The sequence below is a fragment of the Echeneis naucrates genome, chromosome 12, assembly GCF_900963305.1.
Source record: "Echeneis naucrates chromosome 12, fEcheNa1.1, whole genome shotgun sequence".
In the NCBI taxonomy this organism is placed as follows: Eukaryota; Metazoa; Chordata; class Actinopteri; order Carangiformes; family Echeneidae; genus Echeneis; species Echeneis naucrates.
Window position 1 is genome coordinate 10286034 of NC_042522.1, and position 14841 is coordinate 10300874.

A 14841-nucleotide genomic window follows, 5' to 3' on the forward strand; every position below is an offset into this window, starting at 1 on the left:
TCCTGGCAGCTGGTTTCAAGGCTTAGTTTCTGAATACAGGCTATGAACATTTTTCTGTGTATCTATAATAATAAAAAATTTGATTATATGGATGACTAACCGAGACATAAGGTGCTCAGAGAGTCACTGGCTGCTGTTAGTAGTGACTAGTACTAGAAAATGTGACTATTTTCACCATAGTGTAAATAGACATCCTGTTCTCACCCAGTGCATTTTATTTTTAATACACTGCTGCTGTAAACACACACTACCGCACTAAAAATGTGGATTAATCTGCACTTGAAGACAGTCCCCAAATGCAAATGCACAAGGTAAAAATGGCTGCCATAAGAAATTACAGAGCCCCCCCCCCCAACCTTCCCTAATTAAACTATAAATTTGTGAACCAGCTATAAAGATTTACCAGATTTACACAGTGGATGCCACAGTGGGTGCCACAGTGAGGGTAAGGAAGTAAAAAAATATTGAGCATGACCAAGCCATTTAGTCTTTTTATCAAAATGGGTTGCTAATAAGATTAATATAGAGTAACACAAGCCATCTCTTTACTGACATACAACACATTCTCTATTCAGTAATGATGATCTCAGGTTTCAACAAAAGCCCACACCTAGACCTAAAGGAAATCTTCCGGTTAGCTTAATGTAAGGATGTAGAGGAAAGCTATTATAAGATCTCCTTGTGGATTACTCAAACTTCTAGTCTGAAACTACATAAAAGCTAGAAAATGTCTTTCAGTTGTAACACAGGCTCAAAGAGCTGATGGTGAGGAGAACAAAGTTTCAGGGTTTTGTTCTGAGGAACAAACAAAATCTATTGGTGAGCTGAGAGAAAACAATAGTCAATATGTCACAAAGGGTGATGTGTTGCTTTACATTCCTGGTATCAAAAAATAGTAACTACAAGTAACTACCAGGTTACCTGCAGCTTTATCTTTCGTCTGCCTCTAAAAGATTGCAGGAACACAAACACCTACATTTACCTGATGTTTACTGAAGCTTTTTAACGGCTGACATGTTGTGCAAAATGGGGTATAATTTGCAGTGCTGTCGGCAGAACTTCTTTCCCTTTAATAATTAGAAGATGGGAAAATTGTGTTTCCCTTTCTTTAGGGCTGATGTTACCAGAATAAGTAATAGCATACCGAGAAATAAAGCTGAAAATACAAAAACTGTTGTCTGCTAATAATTACATCAATGGAAATGGGTCTTGCATTTAAGTGAATTTCTCATGTGCAGTTTCTTGACCATGGCCTTGACATTGCTCCCAGGGAACATCTGGCCTCCCTCTTGTGCCTTCTGAGCTGTCGGCAGTTTGATCAAACACTCTGGCTCAGTTCAGCAGGAACAGGAGTCAAGTCAGCACACAGCATTTTTTCATTAACATCGAGGTAACAAGACATCTTGAGAGGGAAAAGTCAAGTCTACCTGCAGCATGCCATTATACACACTGATGAGCTGAGCTTAGCCTGGAAGAAGATAGAACTTAAAGGTGCTCTGTGTTGGCTATCATTTAAAGGTAATACATTATTCATCTACACTAAACGTCAGTGTACATTTAGTTTTTACCATACAATGCCAACAGAAAACCTCCATACGGATTCGATGGCGCCTGAAAAGTTATACTGTTGGGTGTTTGCTGCCTCCGAATGGTTTCAGTGAGGAACTGCTACTGTACAATATCAATATCTGTTAGGCTGAAGGATCAGTCTCCCCTGCAAATAACTAATGCAAATTCATGCAAACTATGTGGCCGCTTGAAATTTTTCTAAATTTGCGCGACTTTCCTGCCAAATGTTGAAATGCATTGTGGAAACATAAAAACTACAGTGAATGATGGGAAGTGTGACAAGTGTGACACTGGAAAGGCCAAGAATACTATACATTCTAGAAAGACCGTAAGGTCATCCTTCTGCATCTTCTCTGTCCTTTATTCACTGAGGTGCAGCACTGCCCTCTCTGCCACACAAAGGTCATTCCACTCAACAAAGATCAACAAACTAGCTCCCAGAGAGGGCTGGTCATGGTCAAACACAGGCACTGAAATAATCAAATATTTAAATGCAAGATAATTCATAATAAGAATAAAAGTCAACAAATGGCATCTTATTTTATATGAGAGATATAGCAACTTTTCCTAAAGCATCACCAATCATTTGCAGAGCAGGATTGATCCTTTTGCAGAGTGGCAGTTTATCAGATCCAGGTTCCAAGTCAGAGTCAGATTCACCAGACCAAGAAAAATCAATAAGCTAAAATGATTCTTCCCCTTCCAACTCAACATCACTTATATTCTGCAGAATTGACAAGGCCTGGCTGGCAGTAATTCTTTGTTTGAATCGGGAAAACAAAATGATTCTAACACAACACGAGGGTTTTTAGATACACACATATTCATTCAGTCATCTTCTACCAATCCCTTGGGTGGGGTACATCCTGGATGGGTCACCAGTCCATCACAGGGCCAGGACACAGAGACAGACAGAGACCAACAACCACTCATACTCACACTCAGGCCTACGGACAATTGAGAGTCACCAATTAACCTGAACATGATGTCTTTGGACGGTGGGTGGAAACCCAGGCAGGCACAGAAAAGGCCCAGGGCTGAGAACCGAACATATGACCTAATGGAGGCCAAAATGACCTCATGGCCTTTCTTGGGAGAAACACTCCTTTCATCGCTCTTGTTTATTCCAGGACCCCAAAACTCATTATATGATAGATAACATGTTTCTAGGAAAAGTCACCGACTGGGTGACATGACTTCAGCATATACATAGGTCATAGTAATCTGCCTGAGATGTTTCATCATGCCTTGGGATTTTGGATTCAATCAATACATACATTTTTCGACACATACAAAAGGACACATAACTCTGGACTTGACCTGCTGCTCTGGTCTCCCACTCTCCAACTCCTCTGCCAATGAACTTCCTGTTGCTGACCATTTCCTCGTTATATTTAACACTGTACTCTGCCTCTCTGCAATCAAGTCTCTATGTCAAATTTCTTTCTGGAATAGGAAGGACATTAACATAGACCCTCTCTGTTCCAGTATCACTGTGGTACTTCTAGTCTTAACTGGTAGCACATGACAACAACGGCTTACAAAACATCCTCAACTATCTAGCCCCAGAGAAAACACAGTCTGTTTCCTTCTCCTCAGCTGCCCCATGGTATAACGCTGAGCTCCGGACAATGACAGCCAAAGGTCGACAACTTGAGCAACTCTACAAAAAGACTGGTCTCATTGTTCATAAAGATGTACACAAAACCCGTATTCCACTGCACAAGGACTCTGTTGCTTGTACCAATCAAAGTACTACTCTGGTTGAATCATCTCCAATGAAGGGAACACCAAGGCACTGTTCTTGCTTCTCGACAAAATCCAGCCATCCAACGCCCCGCCCCCACATTTGTACTCAGCTGACACCTGCAAACCTCTAATGCTGTTCCTTGTTGAAAAAATACACATTATTCACCAGCACTTGTGTTCAGAGTCACTGCTTCTCTTCCAGGCTGCCTCCAAAATGTCTGACCTCATCCTTAAATCCAAGAAGCTCCACTCAACCTTACCTTTCTTCTCTGACTCTGCTGTTCCTCCTCACCTCTGGTGGAGGGCAGACTGCCTCCCATGTGAACTTTAAATCACACGAAGAAGAAGGAGGAGGCGGGGCCCACGGCAACATGACAGGCACACACACGGAAACGGAGAAGCACTGACAAAGGCCGACCAGGCGGGGCCCGGCCTCACCGGCAGACATGTTCAGTATGGAGACGGTTGAGCGGCAGACCGCCGCGGTGCTGAAGGGGCTGCTGGAGGCGGCGCTGGCCGAGCTCGGAGCTCTTCTGGACCGGTACTGGGCCGACGGCTCCGCGGCGGCGAAGACGGAGGACAGGGGAGTGTGTCCTCCGGAGCAGAGACACTTCAGCACAACTATCACGGTGACACACACACACACACACACACACACACACTGACGTTAGCTCGACTTTTAGCTAGTTGCTGTTTTCCAGGACACACACAGCCGACGGAAGAACTAAATGTACCATATTAGAGAAACAAAACGATAAAGTTCTGCACATTCAGAATAACTTGTAAATGGTCCACAATAATAATAACAAACAAACACACAGTTGTGTACTTTACATGGAGCCCGGTCAGCTGTGTGGGAATGGCAGACCAGCAGTGCTGTTCACATCACATTTCGCTGTTTAGTCACATAAGGTGTTTGTTTTTGTGTTTTTAGTTACCCCCAGCCCCATGCAAACAACAAAAACAACAACAATTTAAACAGAAACAAACAAACAAACAAGAGTTAAAAAAAAAAAATAAATCCGTAATAATAGTAAAAGTAATAACATGGACAAAGTTAAAAATAAAGGTGCGCTAAAGGTGTTCTAATTCAGTAGAACAAATTAATATTAAAACAATGTGGCATAACCACAATAAGTGAGACATACACATATTCAGACCGTACAGGATGTGATCTGTACGGTCTGAATATGTGTATATGTTCTGTAGTGCTCTAAGGGCTGGCCTTTCTGATGAGGCCTGTTTCTCCTTCCTAGATTTTCATTTAGGCCTTACTATACAGGCATAAAAAAAATCTAAGAATGTTTTCTGCCTATCAATTTTTCCATCAAGTGAGTAAAATGGCCATCAGGATATTCCTGCGGGCTGATTCACAGCTTTAAGCATTTATTCTTGATGGCTGAACATCTCAGAGGCTGCAGCTCACCCATTGGCAAAGAATCAACGAAATACTGAAAATCCATTGGGCCAAACTGGAAAGTGGCCCAAACTTGAATTTGAAATTCACTACACAGTATTACTATATTTCTAGGCCAGTTTGATATGTTTGATATGAAAGTTTGATAACCTTTCAATTTTTTAAACATATTTATAGCATGTATAAAATACATTAACCTCAAAAGACAGGAGAGATGCTTTGTACCAGATTTTGCTACTAACTAATTTCCATCTGGCCAGGTGAAGCAACAAAACAAAGCAAACCTAAAGTCATTGCTGCAAATAGGCTAACATTCTGTATATAGGTCACAGACGTATACACAAATAACACACAACAACATCCTTCATAGGATTACACGCGTAACATGCATTTTATCAGATAACCTTTTCAATCTTGTAAAGAAATGTCACTCCATTCTTCAGTATAAAATGAATAAATGTTAAGAAAACCTGTCGTCAACACACATTATCTACACTTTAACAACATTACAACAGGTATCTTCTCTAATGTATCCTCTAAAACTGGTTGAAAACAATGTTTAGTTATTTCATGAGGGATTTGCATTCTGAAAGAATCAGACAGATCTGTATTTCCCCTCAGCTTTATGTAGCAGCACGGTAATGCTATGCAGCATTAGTTAACTAACTGAACTTTAGTTTTGTTTTACCAATGATTTTACAGAACCAGTTTGCATTGCTCATGAAAGGATGGACTAAAGGTGCAGTGGAGAAAATATTGATGATCTTGAAAGCGTCTATGTGTGAAGCTCAGGATGGTCCTACTGCAGAACAGAGAGTTGGACTGAACAACAAGACAAAGCAGACAGGCCAGGGGCCAACAGCAGGACGGGGGGCCAGGCCCAGAAAGCGTAAGTCATCTCAAAGGAAGGCATAAACTTTTGATCTTCACAATGTAGCTCTTTCTTTTATTATTTAACAAGGCTTCTTGTGTCTTGTTAACCCACAGAATCAACAAAAAGAAAGAAGAAAATTGAGGCTGTACCTGAAATAACAAAGGATGGTCATCTGTATTTTGAAGGTACTGGACCAGCTGCTGTGCCATATGATTTCTTACTAAAGTACTGTGCATCTGGATAACAACAAAAACGTAAAGATCTGTCACTTTTATGACAATATTAATTACATTATTATTCAGTGAGGTATGAATGCATTTAATGATCTACCTCTCTTTAACTGCCACACTATACAAACTGTAAAACTTTGACATTATTGTGATACAGCTGCAGTTCAAATACAAAGAGGCAGTCAACAAAAATTTTCATGCTGCTTGAATAGATTAGGGTTGTAGCAGATAAAAACCAGACAAAATAAAAGAGCACTGCAGAATAAGCCATGATCAAAACATTTTTGAATCCCTGTGTTGGTATCCCGTCTTATCATTTCGATTCATGGAGGTTAATGGTATGTTTTGTTTTTTCAGAGGACCAACGGACTAAAGAGATCACAGCAGCTGCAGCTGAGTCAGAGCGAGGTAACAACTGGTTCTTTACAAACTAAATCAGAGCAGACAGCCTGTGTTACATGTTTATATGTTTATATTTATTCAGGATATATTGTCTGTTTTACAGGGGCAATGCTTTTTAAACCTGTGAATGTGATGTTTGAATGCCTAATGTAGAGGCTGATCAGGTCAGACTCTGTAAAAACACCAAAGCTTATCCAAGTGTCCTAACAGTAATGTATTTTAAATAATTCCTTGGCTCAGTGTGAGGGTGCATGAAGCCAGTCAATTACATGAAACATCTGCAAGCACTCCGTATCTCTCATAGTAATTAATGTTGAACAAAAGCTTTAAATTGTTAGTTTAGTACAGTTAATAAGTAACTTTGAGAACAGTTAGCTAATGAAGATGCTTCATCTTCTCATTTTATGGTGAAGCTTATTTTCCCTGTTTGTCTGATTGCTGTGTTCTTTTTGTGCAGCTGATGTGGCCACACACAGACAGGATAACTCTGGAGCCCTGTCTGAACCTGAGGTCTTACTTACCACAGCCTCTGATGTCAGCATGAAAGATGTCATTCAGGAGGGTGTCGCATCAACCGCCACATCTGACACCAAGAAGAAGAACATGATGCCATTCAAATGTCCTTCTTGTGACAAAGCGTTTGCCCTCAAGTGTTTAATGGACCGGCACTACCTGACTCACTCCAAGCCTCACCTTTGCTCAGAGTGTGGCAAACGTTTTTCTGGACTGCGGGGGCTCATTGCACATTCAAGGCGTCACACTGGAGAGAAGCTTTACAAATGCTCTGACTGTGGGACGCAGTTCGCTTACAAGTACACCTTTGAGAGACACATGCGTCAGCACATCCTGAAGAAACCAAACACCCACATGTGCACACTGTGTGAGAATCAGTTTGCTGGCATTTTGGCGTTACAGCGTCACAGGTGTTGTGCCCTGAAAAAAACATTTGTCTGCTCCCTTTGTCCAGAAACATTTGACAGCAGAAAGAGTTTGGCTGACCATGAAAATCTACATTCAGGAGACAGAGATTTTGTGTGTGAAATGTGTGGTGAGAGTTTCTTTTCCTCCTCATCGTTGGCCACTCACCGAGTGACTCACATCCAGAGGGAGAATTGCTGCGATGTACTTGGCCTTGGATGTAGTGACCTGAGCGTCCTCAAAAATCACCTGAGCAAACACACTGGAGAAAAGCTGTTCACCTGCGAGGTGTGCGGGAAGGGCTGCAGTCACCAGAGTGCACTGAAGCACCACATGCTGACCCACACGGGAGAGAGGCCATACGTCTGTGAGACTTGTGGCAAACGCTGTGGCCATGCCAGTGCTCTTCAGAACCACATGAGGATCCACACGGGAAAGAAACCGGGGCAGCAGCCAGTCTGCAACGTGTGCGGGAAAAAATTTAGCTGTATGGTAAATCTCAAGTATCACATGAGCATCCACACGGGGGAGAAGCCTTATTCCTGTGATCATTGTGACAAGAAGTTCAGCAATCCCAGCAATCTAAAGTTACATAGGAGGATTCATTCGGGGGAAAAGATGTATGGCTGCAACATCTGCAGCAGGAGGTTCACTCAGTCCAGCAGCCTCAAGCTTCACAGGCGGATCCACACAGGAGAAAAAACATATCGCTGCTTGGTCTGTGGGAAAGAATTCATACACAGCAGCGACTTAAGGAAACATCAGAGAGGCCACCTGCTAGAGGAACTAGGCGGACAGTCTGAAAAACACCAATGAAAACCTGAAACCGGAGCATGGCCACCTCTTGCTGTTATTGTTTATTGAGGCAGTTTACATTTGCACACACTGCAGTTCGAGTGGGACAATGAGATGATAAACAGCAGGACAATATAAATGTTGATTTTATAATCCTTTTTCTTTTGCAGTGGAGTTCAATCAGTGGGACTTTTATGGCACTATAATCTGGAGGGGTTCAAAAAAGATCAGATTTTCTGTGGGTCAGTTAACCTCCACTACATGGCCACTACAAGCATACGGTGACACTGATATGTCACTCGATAACCGTGGGTATATCAATCTGCCATACAAGCACCTCCTCTGGTTTCAGGCTACCACTAGACTTTAGAAACTGGTTTTGATTCAACTCTGCCCCGAGACCATTACAGAAGTTTATCTGTAGACTGGAAAGAAAGATGGACCTGTCTGTTACTCCAGCTCGCACACACTCAATTATGCAGAAATAAAAGCTGTAATAAAACTCTTATCAGATGAGAAATATAAAAATCCCTCCTATGTACAGGCTTTGAATAGAAGTGAAGTGATAATGGAGACTCAACTTATTTATTTCTGCTGTGAAGTCGGGCATTTGAACATGGGATTCCGTGAAGTCTGACTTATTGTTGAAGTCAGGCTCTAGAGGTCTGTGGACGAGCTCCATGTTTTTTGCCTTTAAATGTTGGCTTCATTTCTCTGCCTCAGAAGTTGCTGTGTGGGTTTGGCTGATGGATAGGGGCGAGGTCAGAAAACACTTTTTATGGATATTACTTTCTTGCCTCTTAATTTAGCGCCACATTGTTAAAATAAAACATCAGTACATGCCATAAAAATAAAATTGCCTTTATTGGAACTAGTACAAAATGAACAACCCTGAAAAGACTGTTAACCCCGCCCCACCCCAAAAACCAAAACAAAGCAAACATATAGCCAAAATGTGAAAGTGGTGTGTGAACACATTCTATAACAGATATATCTCTATAGCACTATTCAATATTTAACAGTTTAATTAGTAAGTCTATACCTTCCCATAACATATTAAGAGTGTATTTTGTTCACAGTTTTCCTTTTACGTTTAACATGTTGAAAAGTTTTTTGCCTTCATTAGCAACTTCACAGCTCTGTCTTAAAGCAAAGTTCGCTTTCAGTTTAATGTTTGTTTGTTTTTTTTTCTCACTTGACTGCTTTTGTCGGAGTCACAAATTACTTACATGTAGCTAATTTCCTTTGTCATTAAACATGAAAAGGCGAGTAAGGAGTAAATGAGGTCAATAACGCTAGAAGATAACCCAAGGTAATTAACACTTCATTAGGGCCTCAGACTTTATGTAAAAGCACCAGGGCTCAGAGGAACACTGAGATTGTCTCATACATACATGAAGAGGAGTGGTTGGATTTATATTTATGATGGTTATCTCAAGATAGTAACAATCAACATTAAAGTGATCTATGAGGGATTTTTGAATGTAATTAAAGAAAGACACCTGAACCTTTCACCTGTGCTCACTATCAGATGAAAATATTTGGTTTGCCTTGCTCTGACAACCACAGACTGAAAAGTGATTCTAAACATTACAAAGAAGTAAGATTCTGTAAAATTCTCCACTAGATGGTGGTAGAGGATCGACATTTGAAACAGCAGTACTAATATTCAGCTCAGCTCCTCTTAAGCAGGATGGAACCACAGATATGTATATTATCAACAGGTATTCATTCTGACTGTTATCATTCATTGTGATGAACCTCTTCATGAAAACTGTGCTTTTTTTTGGTCACAAATCTGAAAGGAAAAATAACGCATAACGAGAGATGCACCAAAGCAGGGACTGAAGCACATATCAAAATCAATCAAACATATTTGGAAAAAAAAATGTGAGAACCTTTGAGAGCAGACTGTTTATAAACGATAAAAATCATTAAGAAGCAGTGAAACAATCTCAGTTACAGAGTTTTAGAAAACAACTTCTTTGTATGAAACGTGTTGAGCTCAGCTTCCTTCTGTGACTCCATCTCAGGTAACACTAAGTGGGTCAAACACTTTTAATGCCAGTTTATTGCATTCAGCATAACCTTTAGGCCAGCTGGGTTTAATGCTGCTAAGAATTCAGTGTTTTTATGGAGATTAAACTCTTGCTGAGGTGAGGCACTCTGGGCAGAAAGCCTTTTTATCACGGCTCTGTTGGACACAAGAAATTAATCATGCAGTTTATAATCGTAACAGCTAAAAACACAAAGAAAGATAGAAAATAAATATCAGGATAGGGTGAAGAAAAGCTGATGGACATTTGACAGTTGAACTAATGTCATAAAAAAATGGCTGTTATAAGATTGTATATACATGAAGTGTCCCCTTTGTTGCTTCCCTTAAATATGATTTCAGTCAGTGGTGTGTGATCGCTGGACAGCTGTGTCATGGATGTGTCTAGGGTGAAAAATGGCTAAATTGTCTGTAGGTCTGAGTGTGAGTGTGAGTGGTTGTTTGTTTCTGTCTGCCCTGTGATGGACTGGTGACCTGTCCAGGCTGTACCCTGCCCTCACCCAGATGTGATCTGGAATTGATTCCAGCACCCCTTGCCACTCGGAACCAGAAAAGCGGTAGAAGATGAATGAAACTTTTACCCGACCTGTGTTTAGTGTTAGAATTCATGAATGACGGATGAATGGATACCATCTGAGTCATGGATAGATGGACACTGGATGGTAGAATTGGTAAGTGAACTAAAGGACGGTGTGTGGAAGAATGTGTGTATGTATGTTGTGTTTTTAGAATGAAGGAATATAAACTTTGTTAAATAATGCATGGATCGATGGATGATGAGGGAATGGTTAGATGAATGCTTGAATCAATTATTGGATGAATGACGGTGAATAGATGGATCAGTTATAGTTAAAGAAGAATGGATAAATGGTAGTAACAGTAAAAGGTGGTAAGGTCATTGGAAGAATGGATGAACATTAGAGTGGGTAAGTGAATGCATGAATGTTGAGATGAATAATAGAACAGTAGAGGAATAGATCATGGGGGATGAGGGATCAGTACAAAAATAGATAAATATACACAAATGGATGAGTGATAACATTGGTAAAAGAATGGTTGGTTGATGAATCAATGGAATTTAAATGGATTGCAAATGAATGGGTGGATGGATGAATGCATAGACGTGGGGTGTTGGCACAGGCCACAGACTCAGATCAATGTATGTCACCTCCTTGTGCACGTGACAGCATGAGGGCAGTAATCAATCAGTTGTGCGCCCACGGCCCACTGACATGATGACGCTGACCTTGGATAGAAACCATTAATTAAACTCTGTCCAGCTCTTTATCACTTGCTGTTCCTCCACATGTGGACAGGCCATGAGTCAGCAGCAGCAGCTGGCTGACGACAGTGAGCAGTGTAATGTAAGCATTCAGCATGCCAACATCTCTGCATTATGCAACATTATCAAACATATGTGCTTCAAATTGCAAACAGCAGCTTGGCTTGAGCGCCTGAACTGGTGTCAGTGATGATGTGGACTCCCAGAGTATGCAGGAAGGGCTAAAATCAACCACTTGTGGGACTGCCACAATAAAGCCTCACATCCCAGTTTTACAGACTGAAAACCAGGCTGTTTTTCAGCAGTGACTTTTAGAGCACAAACCGAAGGCCTGGATTCATGGGCTAAAATGAAAAAAAAAAAAAAGGGAAAATATGAAATGTCACATAGGATTGGTTTATTCAAAAAAATATCCAGCAGTAAAAGCCTGCGGTTGTGATAAAGTGCGATTACAGGTTTGGGTCATCTCATTTGGCTGAGCTCTGTGACTTTTCAAAGAAAAATGTCAGGGGCCCCAACTGACTGTTTGGACCCCTGGGCCTGGCCATTGTATGCCCATGCTGCATACATATTTGTTTGTCAAAGAGTGATATCATAGGATTCGGATTCTGATCAATGATGAAAGAAAGTAAAGAAAGAATATAAGAAAGAAAAGAAAAAAATAAAAGACATCTTGTAAATTACAGATTTTATTAACTTCATTTTTTAATATTGAAACTGCAGCCATCGATATCAACTGTGAACGAGAAGTTGAGTTTTTGCTCAGTTTTTGTGTGTTTTTGCTTTATTTGCTAAAAGAAAAAAAAAAGCCTGCTATGTCAAACCTGGGAAGAGAATTCTTCTTCTTCTGCATTATTTTCCACACACAAAATCACTGAACCTGTTTCATAATGGAATCTGCACTTTCACGCACTGCAGTATAAAGAATAATAATGAAACAGCAGTGATGAATCGAACCAGAATCAATGGTTTTATGGTGAAATGCAGCGGCAGATGATGCATTAATTTCTCCTGTGGGCCCTTCTCATGAAAGTAGGGTTCATTTCATTGACTGACAGGGAAAGGTCAGGATGGAGGAATGCCACCCCTGGGCCTTTAAAGATAGACTGATATTTCATGTGAAGAAATCAAAACAAGGTCTCTAAATGGAGCCTATGGGGAATGGAGACCCAGTTGTAAATTGACAAGAAAAGAAGGAAAAAAAAAATGAAGCTCACTCTGAGTCGAGAGCTGACGAGGGATCAAGTCTGACATTCTGATTGTCATTTAAATGATTTCCCAACTGGCTTAGATTTCCTCTTACCTTTCATCTGTTGTGCAGGCCAATACAAAATCATTATTAATGACAGAAGGATGGCCTCATTAAGTAAATCTTATGTTGTATTTTCAATAACTTGGATCTTGAAATATGAAAGTGGAATAAATATGCAGGGATTAGGATATGCCATATAGAACTTAATTAAATAACCTTAGTGATTTTGATTCCTCCCACTCAACTTGGACAGCAGATTTGACTAAAGTTTTGCATCTCATCCACTTTAGCTGCACGATCAGTGGTGTCAGTGTTTTGTTGTAGAAGAAGAATTCATTTAAAAGATGCCTGACGTTTTAAAATGGTAAACTTGGAAGTATACATCATTAATAGCTGAGAGTCATTCCCTGAAAAAAACAAAACAAAACAACATGTATCTTAAAACATATTGACCATAATTTTACTCCATTTAATCAACAGGATTAAATCACGAAACAGCAACCTGCTCCAGTCAGGATTAATTAGGCTGAGGTGGCAGCCCAAGTTTCAAAATGCCCATATCTAAATAATGCATAAAAATAGCTAAAGTACTGCCCTAAATTATATGTGCAGAGTGAGTTGTTGTGGTGGTGCTGTGACTTTCAGTTCCCTGATCCTCCATGTGTGTTTTTATTATGGGGCTGTATCTTTCCTAGCACGTTGGAGCTGTGCCATTTGAGCCATTGAGCCCCAAAAAGGGTGTCTTGATTGTATGATACAAAACATTTAATGAAGTGAGTCATGTAGCTTTCCTGAACTGAATTTTCACATACCAGATGTAAGTTTAATAGTGCCTGATTAATCTAATTAATTAATCAGTGCCTTTGACCTCCTTTATTTCTTAATCAATTTTGTCAAAACGGATATTGTTTAATTTATTTCTCTCAAGATAGTCTCTTTTCTATGTTTTCTTGCCTTTGGGTGTGCACCTGCTTTGTCCTGATAATGCACATCATGCGTGGCTCCTTCTATATGGCCAGTATTATACAAGCAGCAAGAAAAATATAAATCAATTGTCTGAAATTAAAGCTGTAACATGTTAGTTTTGATTAAGGAAATAATTCAGCTTGTAAATAATCAATACTGACAAGCCCAAAGAACTTATTACATTCCAACTGACATGGTGGGGGACAATGAGATTATAGAAGTGACACCCCCAGCCATCCGTTAGGTCCTGTTCATGCTGAGGTCAACACGAGTTTAAAACCGGTGGATCAGGACAGGAAGTGATTATTAGAAACAGTTAAAAACACACTAGAAGGATGAAATGACCTCAGAACAACTATCTAATGTCACCTGTTTGTTTTACACATGTGTTTTTATCAGCTGCTGTAGTTATAATGTTATAAAGGGAAGAATAATTTGTTCTAAAGCTCAATTAACTAATATCATCTCTTTTAATCCATAAAACCCGTGCTCTAACCTTCAATGTGATCAACAGGTTGTTTCTTTATGAAAGAGGCTCTGTGACTTCTCCCTGTCTAATTATATCATATAATGTTGGCAGATTTCAGTGCTGGGCAAGAGCTGTGTTCATGAGACAGACAAACTAATCTAAAAAACACAAATTAATCATTAGAAAGAGTGAGACAGAGCATCAATGTAACCATGGTAACATGCACCCCTCTCACACACCTGCCTGTATGAAAGGAGCATCATGGAAATAAATGACAATGACAATAAACCACAATAACAGATTTGTTACTGTCTGCTGATGGTCTGAACAAATCTCTGCTGCTGGACTGTTACATTTCTAACTGAAATTACCCCGATCCCACCAGGGAGGAATATGGAATAGCAGAAGCATTTTGGGTAAACAAAAGCTGACATGGAAGCTCCAACACACCGCTGCTACAGTCCAGCCAAAAATAAATAAAGAAATATACATCAACAATGTCTTTGAAGAAATTAACACACATTATAATTCAGTATCAAACCAAGTGATTCTAGCAATTGAACTGAAAACTTCCATAAACGAATGCAGGAAACATGGTTGGTTACCTGACATTCAACAGATTACAGACTGGTAATTGCTCTTCTGCTGACACTTGCTGTATTTTACTCTGCCCTTCTTTTATTCAGGAACATTTTCCCTGGAATTTCCTGACATTATCCTCAAAGGCTCCTCCATAAGGTGAGCTGCAATAAGGCTTCTGTGCTATAAACCTCACCTTTTCCTTTTGTGTTCTGGCATGTTTTATTGTATAGTCGAGCAGGTCTGCAGACCTACACACATCACAGGTCATTCCAATTATGAA

At 40.2% G+C, this 14841-nt stretch overlaps 1 protein-coding gene across 1 annotated transcript; it reads left to right on the plus strand.

Annotated features, from left to right (window-relative positions):
• The first annotated feature begins 3677 nt into the window (after positions 1-3677).
• LOC115052478 (oocyte zinc finger protein XlCOF6-like) lies at positions 3678-10310 on the plus strand. Its single transcript, XM_029516612.1, has 5 exons — positions 3678-3947; positions 5438-5624; positions 5723-5794; positions 6197-6247; positions 6699-10310. Exons 1-5 carry the CDS (start codon positions 3765-3767, stop codon positions 7973-7975), a joined length of 1770 nt encoding a protein of 589 aa, XP_029372472.1. The 5' UTR covers positions 3678-3764; the 3' UTR covers positions 7976-10310.
• The last annotated feature ends 4531 nt before the right edge of the window (positions 10311-14841 follow it).

Bases quoted from the DNA above. Each gene is read 5' to 3' on its own strand.
- LOC115052478 (XM_029516612.1), top strand. From the start codon at position 3,765: ATGTTCAGTATGGAGACGGTTGAGCGGCAGACCGCCGCGGTGCTGAAG. The intron at 3,948-5,437 runs GTGACACACACA...ATGATTTTACAG, and splicing joins ACTTCAGCACAACTATCACG to AACCAGTTTGCATTGCTCAT. The intron at 5,795-6,196 runs GTACTGGACCAG...TTGTTTTTTCAG, and splicing joins TGGTCATCTGTATTTTGAAG to AGGACCAACGGACTAAAGAG.